This window comes from Brachyhypopomus gauderio, unplaced genomic scaffold (genome assembly GCF_052324685.1).
Source record: "Brachyhypopomus gauderio isolate BG-103 unplaced genomic scaffold, BGAUD_0.2 sc259, whole genome shotgun sequence".
Lineage (NCBI taxonomy): Eukaryota > Metazoa > Chordata > Actinopteri > Gymnotiformes > Hypopomidae > Brachyhypopomus > Brachyhypopomus gauderio.
Genome location: NW_027507080.1, coordinates 37,501 through 61,965, shown reverse-complemented (window position 1 = coordinate 61,965; position 24,465 = coordinate 37,501). Strand labels below are relative to the sequence as shown.

The following is a 24,465-nucleotide window of genomic DNA, read 5'->3' as shown; positions in this document are numbered from 1 at the left end:
ATTTCCTCTCTCTCCACCCTCTCTTCTACCCTGTTAAATAGTAATTCAAGAAAGCATGCTTAAAATAAAGCTGGAAACAATATTTTAAATACAAAAGACTGTGCTAAAACAAACTACATCTGGCATTATTTTGCTAGTCTTCATACTAAAAACATGTGTATTTTATTAATAATGTGTTTATTAGACATTGTTTTCCATACCACTTGTATTGTCTTCTCCCATCTCCTCTCCTCTCCAGTTCTCTCCTCTTTCCTCTCCTGTTGTCTGTTCTCCTCTCCTGTTGTCTGCTCTCCTCTCCTGTTGTCTGTTCTCCTCTCCTGTTGTCTGTTCTCCTCTCTAGTCCTCTCTAACACTTCAAATTCCTCAGGTTGTTCTAAGTCACTTTGCTTTTCTCCCTCTTCTGTACTCCCTTTCTTGTCTGTGGTATTAGGAAATAAATTACACCACAATACTTGAGATTTGAACAAACTCCAACAAACCCTAACCCTCAACTATTAAAAGTAAATTATTTTTTGTGATATGCTGTGCTGTGTAAACTCAATAAAGGATTGTTTATTAGCTGATCAGCTGGCTCCAGTGGAAAACACACAATTTTAGGGCAGTGACCAGGGTTAAGAAACTGCTTTAAACTAGAGGTGTGCCAAAAAATCGATTCATATATCAAAAATCGATTCTCATTTACTACGATTCAGAATCGATTTTAAATGTCCCAAAATCGATTCTAAGTCGTGGTGAAGTCTCGCGTTACGTAATTACAAAATTCCGCAAGACTTTACGCAGCATGTTCTGGGACACACTCATGCGCGGAAAAATTTCAAAACACATGGAGGAAAGAGATATTCAACCTGTCTGGTCTTCATTTAAGGCAAAATTATGGGTTCATTTTGGTTTTTACCGAATGCCGGGGAAGACCGAACTGGACACAATGTAGCTTGTGTGCAAGGCTTGTGTAACGCGGTGAGCACGGGAGCATTAATATAGAGAAGGGTGAGAAATAATATAGAGAAGGATGGACCCAAGTGCTGGCTCGCAAGATCAAGACGTTTGACACTCGTCAAATGTATTAGCGAGAGGGAAACGCGCACAGCGATCCAGAACGAACAAACAAAACAACACGGAAGACTCAACGTGCAAGAGAATAGAAAGCAAAACCGTGAGGGCACGGAGTAAATAGAAACAAAAAACCAATGCGGAAAATACAACGTGTGAAAAGTAACACTCAACCGTAGTGAGACGGGAGGAAGAAACAAAACAACAACAGTAACTAAAAAACAGCACGGATAAATGCAACGCGAAAACGAAACCAAGGACACCAGCAGAAGTAACTGACAAAAAATGCTGCAGCAAAATAAAACCGTTCCCAAAAATAAAGGCAAAACGGATAGAAAGACATACAGGATTGGGAAAACTTGAGATGGGTCAGAAAGCGACGCATGAGATACTCGAATAAGTAAAGAGAAAGCATAACAGAGAGGTGGCGAGACACCATTAAACAATAAGCAATCACAGCGAAAGCAGAGACTGGCTAAACGGTTACACCGGTTTAGTCTGGGACTGACTCTGGTGCCCCTAGCGACGGCTGGGGGAACTGCATCCGAGCCAGCCCTGACAGCTCGCAAAATGAAGCTCAAGAATTTTGGTAACAACAAAAACCATTTTATTTTACCAAAGCACTTAATTTTTGTTAATTAAATGTGAAAGACACTTAATTTTCTGTATTTGTCGTTCTATCTTGCAAAGCAGACTGTAGTAGATCATGCAGATTTTATAGACTGAAGCAGACATTTTTATAAATCAAATCGTTTTTTGAATCGAAAATCGTTTTGAATCGAAAATCGATTTTTAAATTGAATTGTGGCCCCCAAAATCGGAATCGAATCGAATCGTGAGATAGTAAACAATTCCCACCCCTACTTTAAACTACCATCATAAAGTATTGTACTAAATTCTGGCTATCCACAACGTCCACCTTCTAGCTAACTAATTAGCTAAATTGAATTTCATTCATTATAGCTTACAGTCCTACAATCCTAAATTATTAAACACAATTTGAAAATGAAATAGTTATTAGCTTATCAGGTACATCAGGGCACGTTGAACATACTAACTATAACTATAACTAGCTATAACATAACTAGCTATATAAGTTTTTTTTTCTTCAAACCTTCACTACCTAAGCTATCTAGGTTAACTATCTATGTCGGTTAACTAACTAGGTTAGCTAACTAATTCCGAAGCTGACTAGTGACAAGCTGCATTTTATTAAGCACACAGTGGGTTTGATCTGTGTTTTGATTCGGAGACGTGTGTTTTTAACCAGCTATCAGATAGCTCCACAAACAATGTCATCACAGTTTACATAGTTCACTACCGTTACCTTTCTCCAAAATGTCATCACAGTTTACATAGTTACCTTTCTCCACAATGTCATCACAGTTTACATAGTTCACTACCGTTACCTTTCTCCACAATGTCATCACAGTTTACATAGTTCACTACCGTTACCTTTCTCCTTGAAAAAACGCCGTATATACATTTTCATTCACCGTCAGCTACCTGCAACCTGCTGCCAAAAATGGCTAGAGCGCATGTGCGCTCCCCCACGGGGGTGGGGGTGGGCTCTCCTCCGCGCCCGCAAAACCAGCAAGCTGATTGGCTGTTTCTCCTGAAAGGCGGAACTTTATCCTTGAAGCGGCACTGTGATTGGCGTTAAGAGATTTCCTATTCTCACAGCAGCACTGGCCTCCTCATTAATAATACAGCTGAGCGAAAAGGTTCGGGGCTACTGGATAATCATTCGGGGCTGAAGCCCCGGAAGCCCACCCCAGGCAACGCCCCTGCCCCCCATCCCAAAATGGGTCCTGCACTGTAAGCCCGGATAAGTTGAGTTTACTTAAAAAACTATGAGTAAACCGGTTGCCTTAAAAATTATTATTTTAAATTATTAAAAAGTAATGTACAATGAAAACTTAAGTTGGTATTACTTAAAACATAAAGTTGTTTTGCCTAAAGGGATAAGTTGAGTTTACTAAAAAATGTAAGTAATGTGCAATGAAAATGTAAGTCAGTATTACTTAAAATATAAAGTTGGTTTGCATCAAGGGTACAATGATTGATCTTTTCTGTACTTGTTATCCTAATCACTTTACCCATTAATTCTACTTAGTATCTTGAGTTCAAGAAATAAAATATTGATTTATATTTTATTTTCTTTTTTACTTTGATTACAAATATTTAGTGAAAAAGAAAGACAAATATTATTTCTGTTCAGTAGTATTTACTTAAAATTACTTATACATTACAGTATTTACATTAACTACTACTTAGACACTGAGAAAATGACTTCTCTAAACTACTGCTGGTATACTAAAGACATTCTGACTAGTAAGTAAAAGACATGCTCATGAATTGTAGGCCATAATGTGGACACCACAAACAGCACACAAGAGCAAAAACAAAGACAGAAACATGTAGTTTCACACTACAAGCTGATTTTTTAAAGTCTGAAGTTTGGGTGGCAGTTCACGACTACCAATTTTGAGCATTACTTGCTGCATGAAGCAGAACGTGTTTTTCATGCCCTTAGGGTAGTCCAGGTGAAGGGCATAGATGAGGCCGAAAAGAAGACAGATGGCCTGGGGTAGATTGGCCAAGTTGTCCATCAACAAAATTCTATATGGTTCACTTGTTGCAAAAGCCGTGAGAATGTCCATCAACAAATAAGGTTAATATTAAAAGAAAACACAGCTCGTAAACAACCTAGGTTACCGAATAAAACGCAGCAGGTTATAAAATCGGCCGCATTGGTTAAAACAAACTGCAACTCGGACTTGTGTTTTGCCTATGTGTGTCTGCCTGGCCTGACTACAAACAGCAAGCTAACAAAATGACGGAAAAGTGTTCAACAAAGTATTTAAGTTGATCAGTTGAAAACATTTAATTATTGGTTCATTAAACTTAAAATTGTTAGTAAATTTCAGTGTGTGCAAATATGAGTATGTAACCAGGTTCTGTCGACCATGCGAGACAATGAAGAGTCAGGTGTCAAAAGGTTTACAATTTATTCAAAACCAGGCTCTTAGGAGAAGGAAGGAGGAGTCAGAGGTTGCCACCCACCACTGGGACCTTAAATAAATCCAAGAAAACACACCAGATCAATCGAGATAAAGTTCCAAGTGCAATATTATTCCAGGCTCACAAATGGCACCACTACAAACACCGCACACGAAATTCATACATGGCACTCCATATTAGTAGCTACCCACACATCAAATGTCCCACCAAGGCCCAGTGGTAGGCGTACACACAATGGCTACAGCCTGCAGTCCCCAATACTGGTCAAGTTAACATTAACATTAAAGTAATTAAAAATACACCATTACTTTATTGATCTTAAGCTAGAGCTAATTTTAAAAAAGGAAGGCCACCACAAACCGCCGAGAAGCAAGGACTACAACTACGGGACCTCGGGCTGAGCCACTTGGGGAAGGCCGAAGGTGTGCAGAGTTCCAGCACAGGTCGGCCGCCCTGGCGTGGACAATCAAACAGAACTAACACAAGTAAACAAATAAACACACACAAACTAAACTAATAAAGGAGACCAGAGCTTAAGCCTGTTCTGGCCTGATGCTGGCACTCAAAGGCCGCACTAATCACAAACATACATAAATTGCTAAAATTAACAAAACAACCAACTGCACACCATCCACCTTACCCACTGCTGACACGAAGGAGACCAAAAAAAAACTCCCTGGGGCCCTCCACAGGCCCAGCTTTTAAAGGGTCCTCTTCCTCTCCCCATGAACCCAGCATTTCACCGCAGCAAATCCCACAGCTCCCCCTTTGTCCTGGCCCCATTATTGCACCCTGACTCCCAACCCGTCCATTCAGTTACATCCCCCACCACCTTTTCACAGCACATCCTCGTGCTGCCGGTCAGTTGTCCCCTTGCCCATAATGCTGGGGTGGGATCCCCCTCGAACTGCGCTGAGACCTCCGCAGCTCCTCAGACCCCACAGCCACAGACTCTTCCACTGGTGATGCAGTGGACGGACCTGCACGTTGCCAAGGGGGCAACCATCGGGTTGGTGGGGGCATCCACATGAATGACTGTCTCCTTGGCTCAGGTTTGCCACGTTCTTCCTGCGCTAGGGCTTGTAGTGACAAAGGACAAGGACGAAGCAACCGCCTATGCAAAACTTTCTCCTTCCCGTCCCCCCGTTCAGGCTTGACCACATACACAGGAACATCAGGATTAGGTTGTTTTACCACTACATAGGGTACATTATGCCAATAGTTTGCAAGTTTACTCTGCCCTTTGGGACCCACATTACGCAACAGCACCCTTTCTCCCATCATTAATGGACCCAGCCCCCCTTGGGCATCATGTTGCCTCTTTTGCTTCTGTGCTGCCCCTGCATTCAACTCACCTGCTCTTTTATAAGCAAAGTACAGGCGCTCATGGTGTTTCTGGACCCACTCTCCAACTGTGCTTGATTCTTCCAACGGACCCCCCAGAAGAACGTCTACTGGTGCACGTGCATGTCTTCCAAACATGAGATACGAGGGGGTGTAACCTGTAGAGGTATGCACCGTGTTGTTATAAGCATGGATCATTTCTGGTAAGTAATCTGCCCACCTGCTCTTCTTTTCCTCCACCAGACTACGCAACATTCCCAGCAGGGTGCGGTTGAATCTTTCTGTGAGGCCATTACCCTCTGGGTGGTATGGGGTAGTGTGACTCTTTTTGCAGCCATACAAGTCGCAAAGTTGTTTCACCACAGCCGCTTCAAAGTTTGGTCCTTGATCAGCATGGAATCGGGCGGGACATCCAAAATACTGGATCACCTGTTGCCACATCACCCTCACTGTTGTTTTTGCGGTCTGGTCCCGAGTTGCAGCAGCCCAAGCGAACTTTGTGAAATGATCAGTAAGGACCATGATGTTTTCCAATCCGCCTACTGAGGCTTCTAGGGACAGGAAGTCCATGGTAATCAGCTCTAAAGGGTAAGAGGCTGTAATGGGTGTCAAACTAACTGTTGAGTTAGTGGGCTTTTTTCTTAACACACACTGAGGACACTCTAAACACCACCTCTGGGTGTCTGCAAACATATTGGGCCAGTAGTACCTGGTTTGAAGTGTCTTACATATCTTATCTGCAGCAAAATGTCCCATATGCTCATGGCAGCTAGTGAAGACTTCTTGCTGTTGACTCTGGGGTAAGATGAGCTGGAAATGGAGGGCATTCGTTTTTGAGTCCTGGACTCGCCTGTAGAGTACCCCCTCTCGCAGCTGTAGACGGGGCATTTCCTTCAACAGGCGCAGCACTTGGGGACTCTCTAACTGTCGTTTGGCTGCCCGCAATGGCTGTTTGGTCTGCAAAAAAAACAGAACTCGTGAGATTGTTGGGTCCTTTTGTTGTCCCTCGGCCCACCTGTCAGCAGACCAGCCTTCTCCAATCCATGAAGCTTTTGCTAGCTCGAGGGTGGACTCTGCCTCACACACCCCCAACAAGCATGCCTGGACCACCTCCACAGTCACATCTTGGAAGCCTGGAACCTCCACCCCATCCTGTTCCTCTGATGCCTTTGGGGTTCCAAGGGGGTAACGAGAGAGCACATCAGCATTGACATTAGACTTTCCGGAGCGATGTTTCACCTGGAACTTATAGCTTGCTAGTCGCGCCACCCAGCGCTGCTCCACCGCACCTAACCGAGCTGTGGAAAGATGGGCCAGAGGATTATTGTCTGTATAAACTACAAAGTCTGAACCGAGCAAGTATTCATGAAATTTTTCTGTAATGGCCCATTTCAGTGCTAGTAGTTCCAGTTTAAAAGAACTGTAATTGGCATCATTACGCTCAGCACCTTGCAGGCCTCTACTTGCATAGGCAATAACTTTTTCTTGGCCCTCTTGGACCTGTGAGAGTACTGCACCCAGGCCTTGGTGGCTAGCATCTGTATAAAGGAGAAAAGGCAAACTGAAATCAGCAAAGGACAGGATTGGGGCCTGGGTCAAGGCTTGCTTTAGACCTAAGAAGGCCAAATCACATTCTTCTGTCCAATGCCAAGCAGGCCCTGGCACTCTGGGTTTGGTCTTCCTTGCTGGGTACCCGCCTAAAAGTCGGTGGAGAGGGCCTGCTGTTTGGGAAAACCCCTTGACGAATCGGCGGTAATACCCTGCAAGGCCAAGGAACGCTCGTAGCTCAGTTGGTGTAACTGGCACTTTCCACTGCTGGACTGCTGACACTTTACCCGGATCTGGGGCTATTCCATTTGCAGACACAATGTGGCCGAGGTACTGGACACTATCACGGAGAAGTTTACACTTGTCAGGTTTCAGCTTCAGGCCCTGGGCAGAGAGGCGGGAGAACACATAATCAAGACGATCAAGATGAGTATCAAAATCAGCCGCAAAAACAATAATATCATCTAAATAGATTAACAGTGATTGGTAATTATGTTCTCCCAAGCAACTCTCCATAAGGCGCTGAAATGTAGCAGGTGCATTACATAATCCAAAGGGCATCCTTTGGAATTCAAAAAGCCCCATGGGAGTGGTAAAGGCTGTTTTTTCTTGGTCTTTGTCATCCACTTTGACCTGCCAATAGCCAGACGCCAGATCCAATGTAGAATACCAGCTGGCCTTCTTCAAACTGGCTAGAGCTTCTTCTACTCGGGGTAAGGGATAAGAGTCCTTCCTAGTAACTTGGTTCAGTTGCCTGTAATCCACGCAGAATCGGATGGAACCATCTTTCTTGCGAACCAAGACTATGGGTGATGACCATGGGCTTGAGCTTGGCTTGATGACATCAGCTTCCAGCATGCGCTTGATCAAGGCCCTGACCTCAGCGTACAAGTTTGGGGGGATCTGACGATACCTTTGCCTGATGGGAGCTGCATCTCCCGTAGGAATTCTGTGAGAGATGGTATCTGTACAGCCGTAATCCTCCTCCTGCTGAGAAAAAACAGCTCTATGTTTGTTGAGCAAGGTGGCCAATTTGCTCTTCTGTTCTGCTGACAGAGCAACTCCTTCAAGGTCGAATGGTGGTAAGGCATCCATGTCCGTCTTGCTACTCGAGTGTAGGGTTGGTTCAGCACCACTTGACATCTGAGCCTCCACACTGTCACCTCTCACAATTTCAAATGCAGGTTCATCATCAAAAACTTCACAAGAGTCCAACAAAGATATTTTGCCTAATTTTTGATAGGGGTAAATGACTAGAGGGCCATTGCTGATGTTACGCACTCGTACCTGTGTCCGTCCGCCCCCAACCGTCACCAGGGCCCGAGCTACCAGGAGTCCATCTTGCGTGGGCAGTGGCTCCATCAAGGCTTCATACCCTCGACCTCCTGGTCCGCCCCTGGCTCGACAGTTCAGTAGCAGCTCCCGGTTACCAGGTATAGCCACAGGACGATGGCTGGCAAGACGGACATATCCGACAAAGCCATCCGGGGTGACGAATCCTTGCTCCTTCTGGCAAACGTGCATGGCCTCCTGCCACAGGGTCTTGCCAGGATCATTTAGTTTTGGTGGAATCTTCACTTTGCAAGGTGCTGTGTTCTTGAATAAAACTTGCCATACTTGTTTAATCGCATTCATTCCTACAAGACCTGATACTTTTAAACAGCTGTCTTACTACGATCACCCCCACGTTCGACAATGTCACCCCAGCAATGTCCATCTGAACTTCTACGTACCCCAGGTAGGGAATCTCCTTACCATTCGCCGCCTTCAACTTCAGCCAGGAAGCTGGATCTTTCAGGTGCTGGCCGTCTTGGCCAAAGTGTCTCTGTAGCCACTCTTGGCGCACCATGGACACCTGGGAGCCAGTATCTAGTAGGCAGGAGATTTCAATGCCATCCATAAAGACTTGGATCATGGGGCAGTGCCCTACAAGGCCAATAGGGGGCACGGGTGTTTGCAGATCACGTGCTTGGGTCACTGTGGGGGAAGGATCATTTGCTGTTTGGCCCACTGTTAGATCCACAACAGTGGGGCAAGCTAGTTTAAAGGGGCAGGGGGGTTTTGTTCGGGGCACTGGCGTGCAATGTGGCCTGGGGTTCGGCATTGGTAACAAATAGGCCGTCCCTGTTCGTCATACTCGTTGGGCCTGGACTGGACCCTCATTTTCTGTTGCCTAGGGCCTGGTGAAAAACTACGGGATCTTTGTGGCACAAAGGAGGGAGTAGGTATCTGAATTGGCTGTGACTCAAGCTTCGCCTTGCGGAACTCCTCCCTTATTCCCTGCAGGAGAGATTGGGACAGGTTATTCACTTGAGTCTCTACCTCTTTCACCAGTTCTGACTTAAGTTCAGTTTTAAGTTTTTGTAAGTCATCTTCCCAAGGCTTCTTATATGTAGTTGCTTTCACCGCTCCACAACATACTTGCTCATTTTCCTCCAGGTCTGCCCGTAATATAGCTTCCTTCCGCACCTCTGCAAACTTAAGATTGTTATTCAATGTTACCTTCATTCTTAGCTCTCTCTTCAGGCCGTCATCACAGAGCCCTGCAACAAACTGATCACGCATTAGTATCTCCGGGTTCAAGATATTTTGTGCATCATGGATCATCATCTTCTGCCAGGACTCCTGTAGGCGGAGGGCAAAAGCCCTCACACTTTCTTCAGCCTGCTGCCTACAGTTGAAGAACAGCGAGCGTGAACCAGAAGCAGGGACAGCACTATAATACAAACTTGCCAACTTTGTGAATACTTTAGCAACAGTATCTTTCTCATCAGCAGACAAAATGGCCACTTCTCTCTTCGCTTCCCCCTCCAAACAACTTAATACCCAGTCTAACTGATTTTCAGCGGGGACGCCATACATTCTAAACCACATTTCAATGTCATTTTTCCACTGTTTAAATGTACCTTCATTTGTCCCTTTACCCCCAGAAAATTTAGCACAAGGCATCATAAATGGGAAAAAGGTAGGCACTGAAAAAGACCTTGGTCTCCCCCCTCCTTCATTTTCACTCTGAGACATCTTCAATCGCCTTACAATTAAGTTGGTCGCTGCCGAACTACGCCAAAAATGTAACCAGGTTCTGTCGACCATGCGAGACAATGAAGAGTCAGGTGTCAAAAGGTTTACAATTTATTCAAAACCAGGCTCTTAGGAGAAGGAAGGAGGAGTCAGAGGTTGCCACCCACCACTGGGACCTTAAATAAATCCAAGAAAACACACCAGATCAATCGAGATAAAGTTCCAAGTGCAATATTATTCCAGGCTCACAAATGGCACCACTACAAACACCGCACACGAAATTCATACATGGCACTCCATATTAGTAGCTACCCACACATCAAATGTCCCACCAAGGCCCAGTGGTAGGCGTACACACAATGGCTACAGCCTGCAGTCCCCAATACTGGTCAAGTTAACATTAACATTAAAGTAATTAAAAATACACCATTACTTTATTGATCTTAAGCTAGAGCTAATTTTAAAAAAGGAAGGCCACCACAAACCGCCGAGAAGCAAGGACTACAACTACGGGACCTCGGGCTGAGCCACTTGGGGAAGGCCGAAGGTGTGCAGAGTTCCAGCACAGGTCGGCCGCCCTGGCGTGGACAATCAAACAGAACTAACACAAGTAAACAAATAAACACACACAAACTAAACTAATAAAGGAGACCAGAGCTTAAGCCTGTTCTGGCCTGATGCTGGCACTCAAAGGCCGCACTAATCACAAACATACATAAATTGCTAAAATTAACAAAACAACCAACTGCACACCATCCACCTTACCCACTGCTGACACGAAGGAGACCAAAAAAAAACTCCCTGGGGCCCTCCACAGGCCCAGCTTTTAAAGGGTCCTCTTCCTCTCCCCATGAACCCAGCATTTCACCGCAGCAAATCCCACAGCTCCCCCTTTGTCCTGGCCCCATTATTGCACCCTGACTCCCAACCCGTCCATTCAGTTACAAGTACAATATACTTAGATTTGATATTAATGCAATAAAACTTAAACATTTATGTACATTGAAATTAAACAGTTAGAGTAGATATAAAATCCGGGTTTACAGTGTGGTTTTCCCAAATGAAAATACGGTCACCCTAGATCTTCAGGATAATTTCAGTACGTCCTCTCATAAGTGATCCATTGTCACGTAGGGCAACGCCCCCTCTCGTAGCTGTCACTCTGGGTTCCCTCATGTCCGTGTTCCCTGCCTGTTTGTCCCGCCCTGCTCGTTTATTTTGATGATTCCTCGTTTGTTACCACGCCCCTGTGTCATTGTCATCACCTGTCCCTAGTTTGTTTCTATGTATATAAGTCCCGTCATTCCCCAGTCGTGTCATCCGTGATTTTGTCTATCAGTTGGTTTGTTCATCCCGTCAGTACGTGCATTCGTGAGTTTACGCTGTGTTTCTGTTAGATCCGTGATTATGTAACTTTGCAGAAGCAACGGAGCGAGGAAACGGACACAATCGCTGAGAGGAGCGAGATTTATTAAAGGGAATACCATACTCGTCGTTAGAAAGCCAGGCAGGGTCGATCACAGGAGGGCAGTCCGAATAACAGAGGTACACAGGCATAATGGGACAGGGAACTAAACACGACGGGGAGACACGGAGCAGGCAAAACAACACGGAAAACAGAAACACAGCGTAAACTCACGAATGCACGTACTGACGGGATGAACAAACCAACTGATAGACAAAATCACGGATGACACGACTGGGGAATGACGGGACTTATATACATAGAAACAAACTAGGGACAGGTGATGACAATGACACCCCAGTCAACATGTCCATGCGGGCCCCACATGGGTTTGAAATGGGCTGGCACATGGGCCCTTTTTGGGCAACCCAGCTGGGGCCCACAAAGATTTGTCCATCGGCTCCACATGGGCCCCATGTGTGTTAGCCCATGTGGGCCAATATTGGGGTCAATGTGGGCCTCAGGTGGGCCCCGTATGAGCATTGATTCACTGGCCCTACATGGGCCCCATGTGTGTTAGCCCATGTGGGCCAATATTGGGGTCAATGTGGGCCTCAGGTGGGCCCCGTATGAGCAATGATTCGCTGGCCCTACATGGGCCCCTTGTTTGTGTGGGATAATGATGGGGCCAGTGTGGGCAACAAGTAGGGCCCTTATGGTTAACTGCAGACACCCGCTTCAGCCCCATTAGGGGCCCATGGGCAAATCTTTATAGGCCCCATATGGGTTATGCAAAGGGGGCCCAAATATCAGCCCATCACTCACTAGAATGTCAGCTTGCATCACACATTTGGAGCACAATTACTATAATGCTAACTTGTGTCATCCAATGTGGGTCCCTATGGAGTCATGGAGGGCTTCAGGTGAGGTATCTGCTGTACATACCTAATGCAATATTCAGTTGCTTTTCTTACTTTGCAAAACTGTTGTATAAGAGCACAGCACTAAAGACTGTATTATCATAAGTAATTTCAATCAGAGATGAGCTGTTTATAATAATTAGGGGTGGGACGCGATCAAAAAAATTAATCGAATTAATTACAAGCGTTGTAATTAATTAATCGAAATTAATCGCATTTTAATCGCATTTCAATATTTAACGTGAGAAATATTAATTTAAGTTTGAATGATGAATGAATCAATGAACATAAGCATAAACTTCAACATCTTGTTTATTTTTCCACCAGTCTACTACACAGACCAATAGATGAGTGCAGAAAACAGAGCAAACAGTTTTCAGAACACTGGAAATTCTGACCAAAAATATTTAATTTTGGGAGCTTTGCTCATGATATTGGAAGAATAAGAAGAATTGAAGTAAATCAGATGTTTTTTAATACCATTTTAGATGGTAGACTTTTTCTTTAATTTCCCAGGCCTCTTACACAGGTATCTCCATAGTGCCTAGTGATCTTCTGCATGCTCAAAGCAAATGACTGGATCTTTCATTCATCATCTATAATATGAGCTGTCACACCAAGATAATTCTTGTTGCTAACAGAGGTCCAGTGATCCCCAGTCAGAGCCACATTTAGGGCACTCTTCACAATAACCAAATAATGTGATGCGTAAAGTATTGTAATGATCCTTAAGGGATTATTGGGTTACTGTTTCTTTAAGTTAAGTTGTGTGTGCGAGTGGAAAAGTGCGCGAGGAGCGAGAGTGAGAGAGAGAGAGGATTCGGTTATTTTTCTTGAGTGAGTTCGCTTGTATTAATGTTTAAATAAAAGAGACGAGTTGTCAACAGTAAACTGTCCTGGTATTTAACCAACGTTACAGTATAAATGCCTCCGCCGCTCGTGCGAGGTGTGCGGATTCGCGCGCGTCACTAGCGAAAGTTTAATCCAGTCTTGATTGGGTTTAATCAGTTTTAATGGTCCAATGAAGGTAATTTAAAAACCAGGACATTTCCTCACTTAAAAAAACCCCGGGACAGGATGTGAAATACGGACGTTTGTTCACCCTATCGTACTAGGAATACATTTAGCAGCTAAGTGATCATTACTGACCTGCGCATTAGTACCAACATGTTTTGCGTTGAGGCGGTAACGAAGGGTGGAAGTGCTCGTGTGATAAGCGAACTCCTTCCTACATAAAATGCAAATAACACTATATTTATTTTTACTTCCATCTGGACGTTTCTTATATTTATATTTCCCATCCACCAGCGTAGGGTCTTCACTCATCTCCATCATGCTCATCTTATTGTGCGTCCATATAATCTGTATGTCTGGAACTCGTGCACTGAGAAACATTCACGGTGCAAAAGTGTCTCATGCGTTAAATGCGTTAATTTTTTTAGTGCGTTAATTTTCCTGTAATTAATTAATCGAAATTAACGCGTTAAAGTCCCACCACTAATAATAATACTTACATTTAAATGACGACAAATGCTTGATCAATCCTAATAAAAATGTTTTATTGAAAACGACAACTCATTAACAATTTTAACCATAAATGTCCATAAAACATATGTTAAGAGTCTTTAGAATCCTTTACTGTGTGTTGCTGAGTTGTGTAGTTTCACATCTTGTAGAGAGAGAGAGAGAGAGAGAAGAGGGGAGGGAGAGACAGACAACAGTATTAATTAAAGCACACAACAGTAACACTGCAGATTATCTAAACCACTTTTAGCAATGATAAACATCCTTCTCTGTGAATCTAAAACATGGTAAAGCATAAAAATCCTGTTTGTACTATTGAATTAGCACACTAGGCCTGTTTAATGGGCATGCATTTTCTGCACCACCTGGGTCCTGACCATAATACACTGTACAGAACTCTATGAAGGCTCTTGCCAGCTTCTAGTTTGCACAGTATAATAAAATCCTGACCAGTACTCCTTCAAATATACTATACAATTCACTAATTTGAGCTGCTGCAGTTACTCAAAATTTCCAAAGACACTGATGTCTAACACTTTAATCACCTCTTGGGGGAGATTTTACAAAGGCCAAGTGATGTGTTTACAAGTTAGGTGTACATAAAACATTTAAAAACTCCATTATAGGAGCTGTCAGGGTTTTGGAAAGTAAAAATGACTGATTTTCACATGCCTTCATAGTCACATTATCACAAACGTGTAACTCACTATTGATTACTTACATCTGTTCTGCGTTCCTTTTTTGAAAGTCTCTCTGCGCTCTCAGTGCACGGTTTCCATCATGGTCACGAGCATTGGTAAACCACTTTGAGACAGCTCTCTCAACATCTTTAGTTAATTCTGAAGATAAGCATTTTGTTTTAGGGCACCTACAAAACAAAATTTAAAATTCAAATAGAATAAACTGAGGCAAAAACAACCACCACATGTTACTTTACAGAGCACCAAAACGAGAAAACCGCTATCTAACTTGGACCCATTACAAGAATGATTAGTAGCTGTTTATCCGTAAGACAATACTCTTTTCTGCTATACACAAGATTGTCTATGGTAGGTTAGGACTACGATCATTTGTTTTTCCCCTCATACTGGGATTAATACTACACAGCTCTACCTTAGAAATGCAGTCATTTGTACAGTGGTACCTCGACATACAAGTTTAATCCGTTCCAGACCCGTGCTCGTATCTCGAACTGCTCGGTTCTGGAAGCAATTTAACAATGTAAAATATTGTAATTGGTTCCGGTCCTTAAAAAAGTCACAAAACTAGCGTAAATGTGGAAAAAAGACATGTACTCCGGCCGAACAGACGAGCGAGTTCGGCTACACGAGTGCCTTTCTCATGCAGGTGAATAATCTCCTGCTTAGTTTCTATAGTTATCATTCTCTTCTCACTGGACTTTCCACTACTAGAGCCTTTTTTGGAGCCATAATGCAAAACAAACGTTTGTAGTATTGAATTACTGTACTGTATACACCGTACGTAGTGTTACTCGTTGCAAAGCACACATGCGAATGGCTGTGATGACCGGTTCATGCTCGTATCTCGAACGTGCACTCGGGTGTCGAACAGAAATTTTGCTCGTCTCGGTGCTCGTATCTTGGATCGCTCGTATATAGAGCAGCTCGTATCTCGAGGTACCACTGTGTTTGGTATATTTAATGCCAGGACACGACTTACTATTAACTGTAAAGGTTTATCACTTAATTAATAACTAACAGGACAATTATCTTTTCTACCAAAACGTTAAGCAAACATTCTCTAAACATAACTAGCTAGCTAGTTAACCAAGGTGACCACTTAGTTCTAGTGTTTGCTAAGATAGGTTAACTCACTATCTTAGGTTAGCTAGCCTAGCAACATCGAAATTTGCACTTATGTCTTAGCCAGGGTATCTGCACATTTTTAAATCTCAAATTCAATGACTTTTAAGACCTTTTTAATACTTCTCACAAGAAAAAATAATACTATTACCGGGGATGCAGGTGTGTTCCACATCGTTGACGGGGGGGGGTGGCGAACGAGAATTGTTGACCGGGGGAGGGGGGGGGGGGGGGTTGGCGAACGAAAATTGTTGACGTTGTTGAGGCCGTATACTCTAACGCTAGGAATCTAGCACTAGGACCCTGGAGCGGTTATTTTCTGCATTAGCGCTAGATTCGGCAAAGTTCACATCGCGCCAGAACAACTGAACAACACACACTTATAATAATTTAATGCCTCCCCTCATAAAATTCCAGACATTTTAAGACATTTTTAGGCCTTGAATATGGAAAACTAAATTTAAGACATTTTAAGACTTTTTAAGGACCCGCGGGTACCCTGCTTAGCTGATCTAGGAAAATTAATTAACTAAATCTAGGTGGGTTACGTCGAAAATGTGTAAACATAGACATTTTAACACTATATTTCCCCCCACAGATTATTCCTCTTAGCCATAACAAATGAACGCTTGCGATCTACCTTTCAACACTAACGGTTGTTTTAGCTATCAAATTAACATAGCTAGGTTTGAATTAAATATAACGTCAGGCATTATATCCTCAGATATTTTTCTTTCTTTCATTGTATATTTGTTCTTTTACACATTGATAACCAAATTAGAGAAACCGGATAAAAAGTTAATTTCTTACCTCAGTGAATGATATCTCCAACGGATATAAAAATTCACTTTCAGTCAGGCCAGGCGGGAGACCGTTTAGTCTTTCGTTGGGGGCGGGCGCGCACGAGAGGAGGCGAGGCAATGGTTTATTCCATACATCTGAAGCAGGTTCATTAATTTTCTTAATATTTTGAATGAATTTAGTTATTATAACTGCTTCACAAATTAAACTATATCAACATGCAATTTATTTGTTTGTGTGCCAGAGAAATATCCAGTTCTACCATCATTTGCTTGAGCTGAGGTATAAAATCGTGTACTATGTAAAAATGTCTGTTTTGTAAATGGTATTTAAAAGTCCGTTTTTAAAATATTAGGCTGTTTTAAAAATCAGGCCCACGTGGGTCCCAACTATAACCCAACTGGGGCCGGGATTTATAACCCCAATGGGGCCCACAAATGTAACTCAACTGGGGCCCGAATAGAACCCTTAAAAAAGCCCACTCTAAGCCCATGCCCAGATAAAACCCATACTGCCCAGTTAAATCCCATGTGGGGCCCATGTGGACATGTTGGCTGGGACAGGGGCGTGGTAACAAACGAGGAATCATCAAAATAAACGAGCAGGGCGGGACAAACAGGCAGGGAACACGGACATGAGGGAACCCAGAGTGACAGCTACGAGAGGGGGCGTTGCCCTACGTGACATCCATGAGGTCTACACTACAGAATTAAAGAAACCGGACGAGCTGTAATTGTGCCAGAGGTGGGGACTCGAGTCACATGACTTGGACTCGAGTCAGACTCGAGTCATTAATATTAAGACTTTTGACTTGACTTGAAAAAATATTCAGAGACTTAGACTTGACTTGGACTTTTACACCAATAACTTGGGACTTGAATTGGACTTGAACCTGTTTACTTGCAAAGACTTGATTTTTTAACCCCAAATCTAAATTTTAAAACGCATATTAATATTTATAAAGTGCGCCCCATTAATTTCATTTCCGTCCTTCTGACGCAGACCGGTCCTCTGCTTTTCCACACTCTGTACGTGTGTGTGTGCATGAGCTGCAGCACAACCAATCAAATGGGGGATTGGCGAACGTAAATTTTTACCGGGCGGGGTGTAAAATGGACACAAATTAAGTATTATATCGCGATCGATCGATCGCCAGTGGTTGGTGCCAGAGCGAACTAGTAACTCATTGAATCATAGATGTGGATCAGAGGTAAATAAACTAGATTTTTTTCCGGCGTGAGAAATCGGATGTGTGGCGTGAGAGCGTGTGAAGTCGGTCAAATGCGTGTGTCTCACGCTCAATGCGTGAGGGTTGGCAACCCTGGGTTCTGTATCTGAACTCGGGGAAGAGAGCCTCTCTCTGTCACCATCATAATATCCAGTTCTATCTCAGCATGGATTGTGTATTTGAAGACATCTACATCGAGAAAAAAATATATTGACAAAAGTGGAGCGAGTTTTCAGCTATGGGGACATCATTCATCGTGCACAAATGACATACAGACTTTTGGCCAGCAAATGCAATGCAGAATAGTTTACTGAAATGTCTAAAGTTGCAGATTCCTGTTAATTGTTCAGTTCTTATATTTGTTTGTCTTGTGTCACTCACACATGGACACACATGTTCTCCAAGAAACCAGATAAGAGAAGAGAGGGAAAATGCTGTTATGGTTCTTTGTATTGTACTGTGAAAATATCAGCACTTTTTATTTGAACATGGAGTTCTACTTATGACTTTTTCACAGAATATTTATTTCTGGAAAATTGTAGTTTAAAGTATGAATATTTTTGCAGCTAAGTTTAACAAATTGAACTGTGCAATAAAGAGGTGTAATTTTAATTTTTTTAATACTTCGTGTTTTCAGTTGCACATGTTTTATCAAGATTTGAGGAGAATTTAGATTTTAAAAAGAATTTACAATTTAAATTTATTTACATTTAAAATATACCTGCAACATTGGTAAAAAAAAAAAAAAAAAGACTCGAAAGGACTTGAAATTCCAAGTTTCAGACTTGGGACTTGACTTGACTGTTGTCTGTCTTGACTCGAGACTTGACTTGACTTGAGTGTCTTTGCTTGAGACTTGACTCGGGACTTGAGGTATAAAGACTTGGACTTACTTGAGACTTGCAAAACACTGACTTGGTCCCACCTCTGAATTGTGCTATAAGGATTACTGACGTATGCTAAAGCAAGCTTGGTATTTTCACCAAATTTGAACTCATTTAGTCACTGACAGATAGACATAGACAGATTTTGCCACGATGAAAGGAATATCTTGGGTTTTAAATCACACTTTATTCGTTCTGAACTGGAACATCTAAGTGGAACATTAGCTAAAAAAGAGAGATACCAGTTACCAAGAGATGGTGATAGTGTAACATGTCAGTCAAGTAAACATTCAAGTACATATGAATGAATGAATGTTTAATTTATATACAACACTATACAACAGTTACAGAAACTGGAAAACGTAATGAACAAATCTGTTAAAATGTCCTTTTCCTGTAGTGTTACTGGGATTGTGTTTTGTTGCGGAGTCACACTGCAGTGACACCAGGTTCATTATAATCAGTGTTTCAGTGTCCTGCTCCTCCTCTTTATGATGAACTGTTGACAGGGAGCAGAGAGCAGCATCTCCAGTGTCCAGCTGTGTGTGTGTGAAGAGGAACAACTCCAAGATGGAGCCTCATAACTCCAGCAGTGGAGGAGGAACCTCTGACCCAAAGTGAGGAGCTTTACATCAGCACTTAATCTGAGGAAACAGGAAGAGGGAATATTCAGGATGAATGAGATGTAGTGAAGGATGTAATTACTCAACACTTTCCTCATCTTCATCAGGGTGAAGAGAGCAGCATCTCCACTATCCAGCTGTGTGTCTATGAAGAGTGAATCATCTCCAGTACCCAGCTGTGTGTCTATGAAGAGTGAATCATCTCCAGTACCCAGCTGTGTGTCTATGAAGAGTGACAGGTCCATGATGAAGCCTCCTGCATTCAGTAGTGGGCCTGTGACCCCTGACCCACAGTGAGTGACACATTACATACAGAGATTCTTTAATCAGACTGAAAGTATTTTAAGTCTTCATTCTCCACATTTTCCTCTCTCTCTCCCTCCTCAGTTCTTGTGTATGTGTGGAGGGAGTAAATATTTGTGGTTCCTTAGTCCCACATTAAAGCCAGTACCACTGAATTATCCTTAAACAAATAAGGAACAGAGTAATAAAAAAATAAAGAAGACAGTCTCCAAGATCACTTGATGAGAATGACAGGTCCCACTTTATTGTAGATCAACGTTGGTGTACAGTTGAGTCTCTCCCCAACATGAAAGTCTCCAGGGCTCAGAGGAGCACTAATGTTTATTCATACGGTATATTCTGTAACGAGGTGACAGATGCAGCAGACACAGGAGGTGGTGCTGGGTCGACTTTAATGTCCATTTCCATCATAGACACAGCACAACTCAAAGCAGTTAAATGCAGTTTAAATGCAAGGGATCAGAGGAGCGGATAGCGCTCTGAACTCTGAAGAGAGTCACTCAATCTTGACCTTTAACGGATAAAGAGGGCAACTGGAAATGAGTGACAGGTGCAGGAATGAAGAGAACTGATCAGTAGGCGGGGCTTGTGATCTATGGAGTGAACGGGAGGTGGAGTGTTGTGAAGTGGGCGGATCCCCTGAGGAGCCAGACCAGCCTACCGTGACATATTCTAATCAGATACACATTGCCCCTCCTACTCTATTTACATATCTGCTTTAGATTCTACCACCATAATGTCCATCATGACTTCACACCCCAGTCATTCATATTCATATACACATTCATTATATATGTATTAGGTCCAAATGTAAACGTTCTATCTGTTTAAAGATCCCCTCATCTGGACCTTTATCAAATGAGGCCTTTTACAGTGTCATCCTACATCCACAGTTCATCCAGCAGCATGTAGAGGCCCTTTCATTATCTGCCAGTGTTCATGTTATGTCTAAATTCTCCAGGTCTTTCCACCAGTCTGTACATTATCAATGGAACTTTGTGGAGCTCCTCAAGTTTTCATTATTAATAGTTTCATTCATTTTTAATATTCTTGGCTGAGTTCCAAAATGTTTCCCAACTAACTTCCAAACTCTTTATGTAAATGATTTATTACACAGAAAAAACACTTTTCTATTAAATGTTTTGTGTTCTGATATATATGAATAAACCTATATATATATATATATATATATATATATATATATATATATATATATATATATATATATATATATATATATATATATATATAAAGTGGTGCTGCTGTGATCTTAAACTGACCAGCGATGAACGGGGTAGAAGGAGGATGATGAATTGTGCCCTCTAGTGTCAAAAGTGTAAACTACAATATAAGTAGCATTAATGTAACATGTATTTATGAATGTAACATGTTCACGAATGTAACATGTATTCAAGTCTATAAAATGTAGATTTTCCATTAAAGTTGTTGTTCTGTTTGACCACAGTGCCCAAAAGAAACCTGTAAATATTTCTAAAGACAAACTGGAGTCAGTATTCAAGGTGCGTATTTGTCCGTATGTGTGTGTGTGTGTGTGTGTGTGTGTGTGTGTGTGTGTGTGTGTGTGTGTGTGTGTTTGTGTGTGTGTGTGTGTGTGTGGGGTGTCATGCTGAGCTCCACCCTCTCCTGTCAATCTGCCTGTTTGGTCCCTCTAGCCCCGCCCAGCCTTTCCCTGTTTATACTTCCCATGTGTTTTTCATGCCTGTCTGTCCCTCCTTCCATTCAGTAACTCCACCCTGTGATTATCAGTCCCACCTCTTCACAGTTGACTTCTCTTGTTAGTCTGTCCTATTTAAGCTCTGTTGATTCTCTTGTTAGTCTGTCCTATTTAATCTCTGTCCCTTCTCTTGTTAGTCTGTCCTATTTAAGCTCTGTTGATTCTCTTGTTCTGTGGTGGTTCTTGTATTGGGAGATATTGTATTATGTTCTGTCTTGCTTGAGCTCTGTGGTTGTATTCTGTGTATGTGGATTGTGTTTATAGTGTGTGTGGGAGAAGGGTCTTATCATTAGTGTTTACATCACAGATCATTTATAAAACTTTATAAAACTACCTACAATTGAAACTTTATATTTATTATATTTTATATATATATTAGACTTTTGTACTTAAACTTTTGTAATAAACCGTAATGTCCACAGGACCACCCAGTCCCTCTCAGTTCAGTCCTCTCTTATGTTTAATGGATTATCCTGTGTTATAATCATCTGTCTGTAACACTGTAGTTTTACTGATACTGTTTATTCAGGAGCTGGAGCACAAAATCATCTCTCTGGTGAAAAATGAGCTGAAGAGATTCAAGAATCTACTGAGTCCAGATTACCCAGCATGCACTGAGAGACAGGTGGAGGATGAGGAGGATCAGAGCAGTGTCAGAGAGGGGGCGATGAAGATCACACTGCACGTCCTGAGGAACATGAACCAGACAGACCTCGCTAACACACTACAGACCAGTAAGAGCTCTGGGTCATGACATGATAACATCACTTTATTACTTCAGAGGGAGGACACTGTTGGTGAATCTCAGTTCACAATGAGGATCTTAAATCAGTGTTGGTCTGTCCTCAGTTGACCTCCCTTCAGTGTAGTCTGCTCAGGTGCAGACTCAAGACTCTCCAACAGTGGCATGCACAGACATTTTGGGGGGCAAGTGCTCGGGGGGGGGGGCACTTTTTAGCGCACGTGGAACACTTTATTATTAAAAAATTACAAGTGCATGTTGAATGAAACTTGACTTTTATTTTTGTAACATTCTCTAAACTTGAGTTTTCAATGGAAAAAAAGTCACACCGCCAACTGATAAAATCCATTTCCAATATTAACTATATACAGTCATTGTTAAGTCCTTCATTTAACTTCTGTTTATCCTCCACTGTCTGCAGGCCTTTTTGCATATATTTAGCAATTATTAAATCAACATAGGCCTACAATTAAGACAGTAAAAAGACCAAAAAGTAGGAGTTATAGGCTACTGAGTGTTGTCATTACATGAATGCAGATGGGCATTTTTCACAGGTTTTCACACGCAAACGAATGTGTTAATTTATGTTGCCTAACAAAACCTAGACAACAGAAAACGTTCAGCTTAACACATGGATTTGCAAACTCTACCTTAATTATTTGTATGTGGTCGTCCTTGCGTTATCTATCATTGATTTGGGCTAGAGCGATTAGTTTATCGGGTGACCAGTCGGCTAAAAATGCTTAGTAGTTTAGTGCTGTATGAGACATTTTACAACACAAGAAAATGATTTCACGTTGGGCTTAGAGGGCAAACGGTACGATTTTATTTGATGTGTATGTGACCTGGCTGGTGGGGCACGGGAGAAGAAGTCTATCTGTGACCGTGAGTGCTGTGCTGAAGATGCTTCCTTCCACTCGCTGAACTGAACTGCTGCTGCAGCGCGTCTGGTGTTAAAGGAAGAGAGAGGTCGGGTGTGTGCGAGGTGTTGGCTCATTTCAGGGCATTGATTTTAATCGCTCAGTTTTTCAAAAGATCACATCAAATCGACCTCAGTAAAATGATAATAATAATAAAAAATCGAAGTTTCAAAAGGGCATTTTTGTTAATAAAGTGCAGACTTGGTGGTGCTTTAGCACCACCTGATGTCTATGTGTGCACGCCACTGCTCTCCAACATTTATCTCTGTTGTCATGTGAATGTTGAAGTTTTGAGGATACGTTGTTATTCTTTAGAACTGAGCCAATCAGATTTGACCACAGGTCACTGTCTCATTATGTCATACACAGGTGTGTTTTCTATTTCCCTCCATTGTCTCTCAGATGTCCAGTCTGCTAGTTGTAGGTCTCCTCAGTCAGGTGACAGTTACCAGTGTGTGTGGTGGAACTTCAGCTGGTGTAATGGCTTCCTCCATCAATGCATGTGTTCTCAATGTCAATATTGATACCCAGACACTCTAACCTACCTCTAATTTAACACTTACAGTATTTCAATTTCCTGAATGTATTATGGCCAATATATGGGGACTAAATATCTATTCATAATTATGTCTTTTCTTGTATTTCCTGTGATGAGTCTGTTATGATTGAACCTAAAGACATTAACATGTGTGCTCTTGTCTTCCTCTTTATCAGAACTGGCCCCTGCTTGCTACAGAAAACTCAAATCCAAACTGAGGGAAAAATGTCAGAAAATTAATGAAGGAATCTCACAGCATGAAACCACAACACTTCTGAATGAGATCTACACAGAGCTCTACATCACAGAGGGAGGGAGTGGAGAGGTGAATAATGAACATGAGGTGAGACAGATTGAGACAGCATCCAGGAGACCAGCAACACAGGAGACACCCATCAAATGCAGTGACATCTTTAGACCCTTAACAGGACAAGACAACGCCATCAGAACTGTGCTGACTAAAGGAGTGGCTGGAATTGGTAAAACAGTCTCAGTGCAGAAGTTCATACTGGACTGGTCTGAAGGAAATGTAAATCAGGATGTTCTTTTCATATTTCCACTTCCTTTTAGGGAGCTGAATTTGATGAAGGAGAAAAAGCTCAGTCTGGTGCAGCTTCTTCATTGCTTTTTTCCAGAAACATGTGAATTAAAACCAACTCACTATACATACTACAAAATTCTGTTAATCTTTGATGGTCTGGATGAGTGTCGTCTTCCTCTAGATTTCCAGAACAATGAGAGCTTGTGGGATGTAACAGAGTCGACCTCAGTGGATGTGCTGCTGACAAACCTCATCAAGGGGAATCTGCTTCCCTCTGCTCTCCTCTGGATAACCTCTCGACCAGCAGCAGCCAATCAGATCCCTCCTGAGAGTGTTGACCAGGTAACAGAGGTACGAGGGTTCAGTGGCCCTCAGAAAGAGGAGTACTTCAGGAAGAGAATCAGAGACCAGAGTCTGTCCAACAGAATCATCTCACACATGAAGTCATCAAGAAGTCTCTACATCATGTGCCACATTCCAGTCTTCTGTTG

General features: G+C 42.4%; 1 protein-coding gene and 1 long non-coding RNA gene across 5 annotated transcripts in view; one reads left to right on the top strand and one right to left on the bottom strand.

Moving 5' to 3' along the window:
• LOC143504319 (NACHT, LRR and PYD domains-containing protein 3-like) overlaps window positions 1-24,465 on the top strand; it is a 37,861-nt gene that overhangs the window by 1,221 nt on the left and 12,175 nt on the right. For 3 of the 4 annotated variants that reach the window (XM_076995853.1, XM_076995854.1, XM_076995855.1), the window contains 5 exons: window positions 19,082-19,189; window positions 19,303-19,488; window positions 20,964-21,018; window positions 21,763-21,967; window positions 23,610-24,465. The exon at window positions 23,610-24,465 is cut by the window's right edge and continues 927 nt beyond it. In XM_076995853.1, the coding sequence (XP_076851968.1) occupies window positions 19,143-19,189; window positions 19,303-19,488; window positions 20,964-21,018; window positions 21,763-21,967; window positions 23,610-24,465 (1,349 nt within the window). In that variant the 5' untranslated portion in view covers window positions 19,082-19,142. Of the gene's footprint in view, window positions 1-19,072; window positions 19,190-19,302; window positions 19,489-20,963; window positions 21,019-21,762; window positions 21,968-23,609 lie in introns of all 4 variants that reach the window. The other variant, XM_076995856.1, reaches the window with a different exon arrangement.
• LOC143504321 (uncharacterized) lies at window positions 13,822-16,566 on the bottom strand. The gene is made up of 3 exons (XR_013127534.1): window positions 16,470-16,566; window positions 14,558-14,704; window positions 13,822-13,981 (listed from the first exon to the last, which is right to left on the bottom strand). It is a non-coding gene; the product is annotated as an uncharacterized LOC143504321 (long non-coding RNA).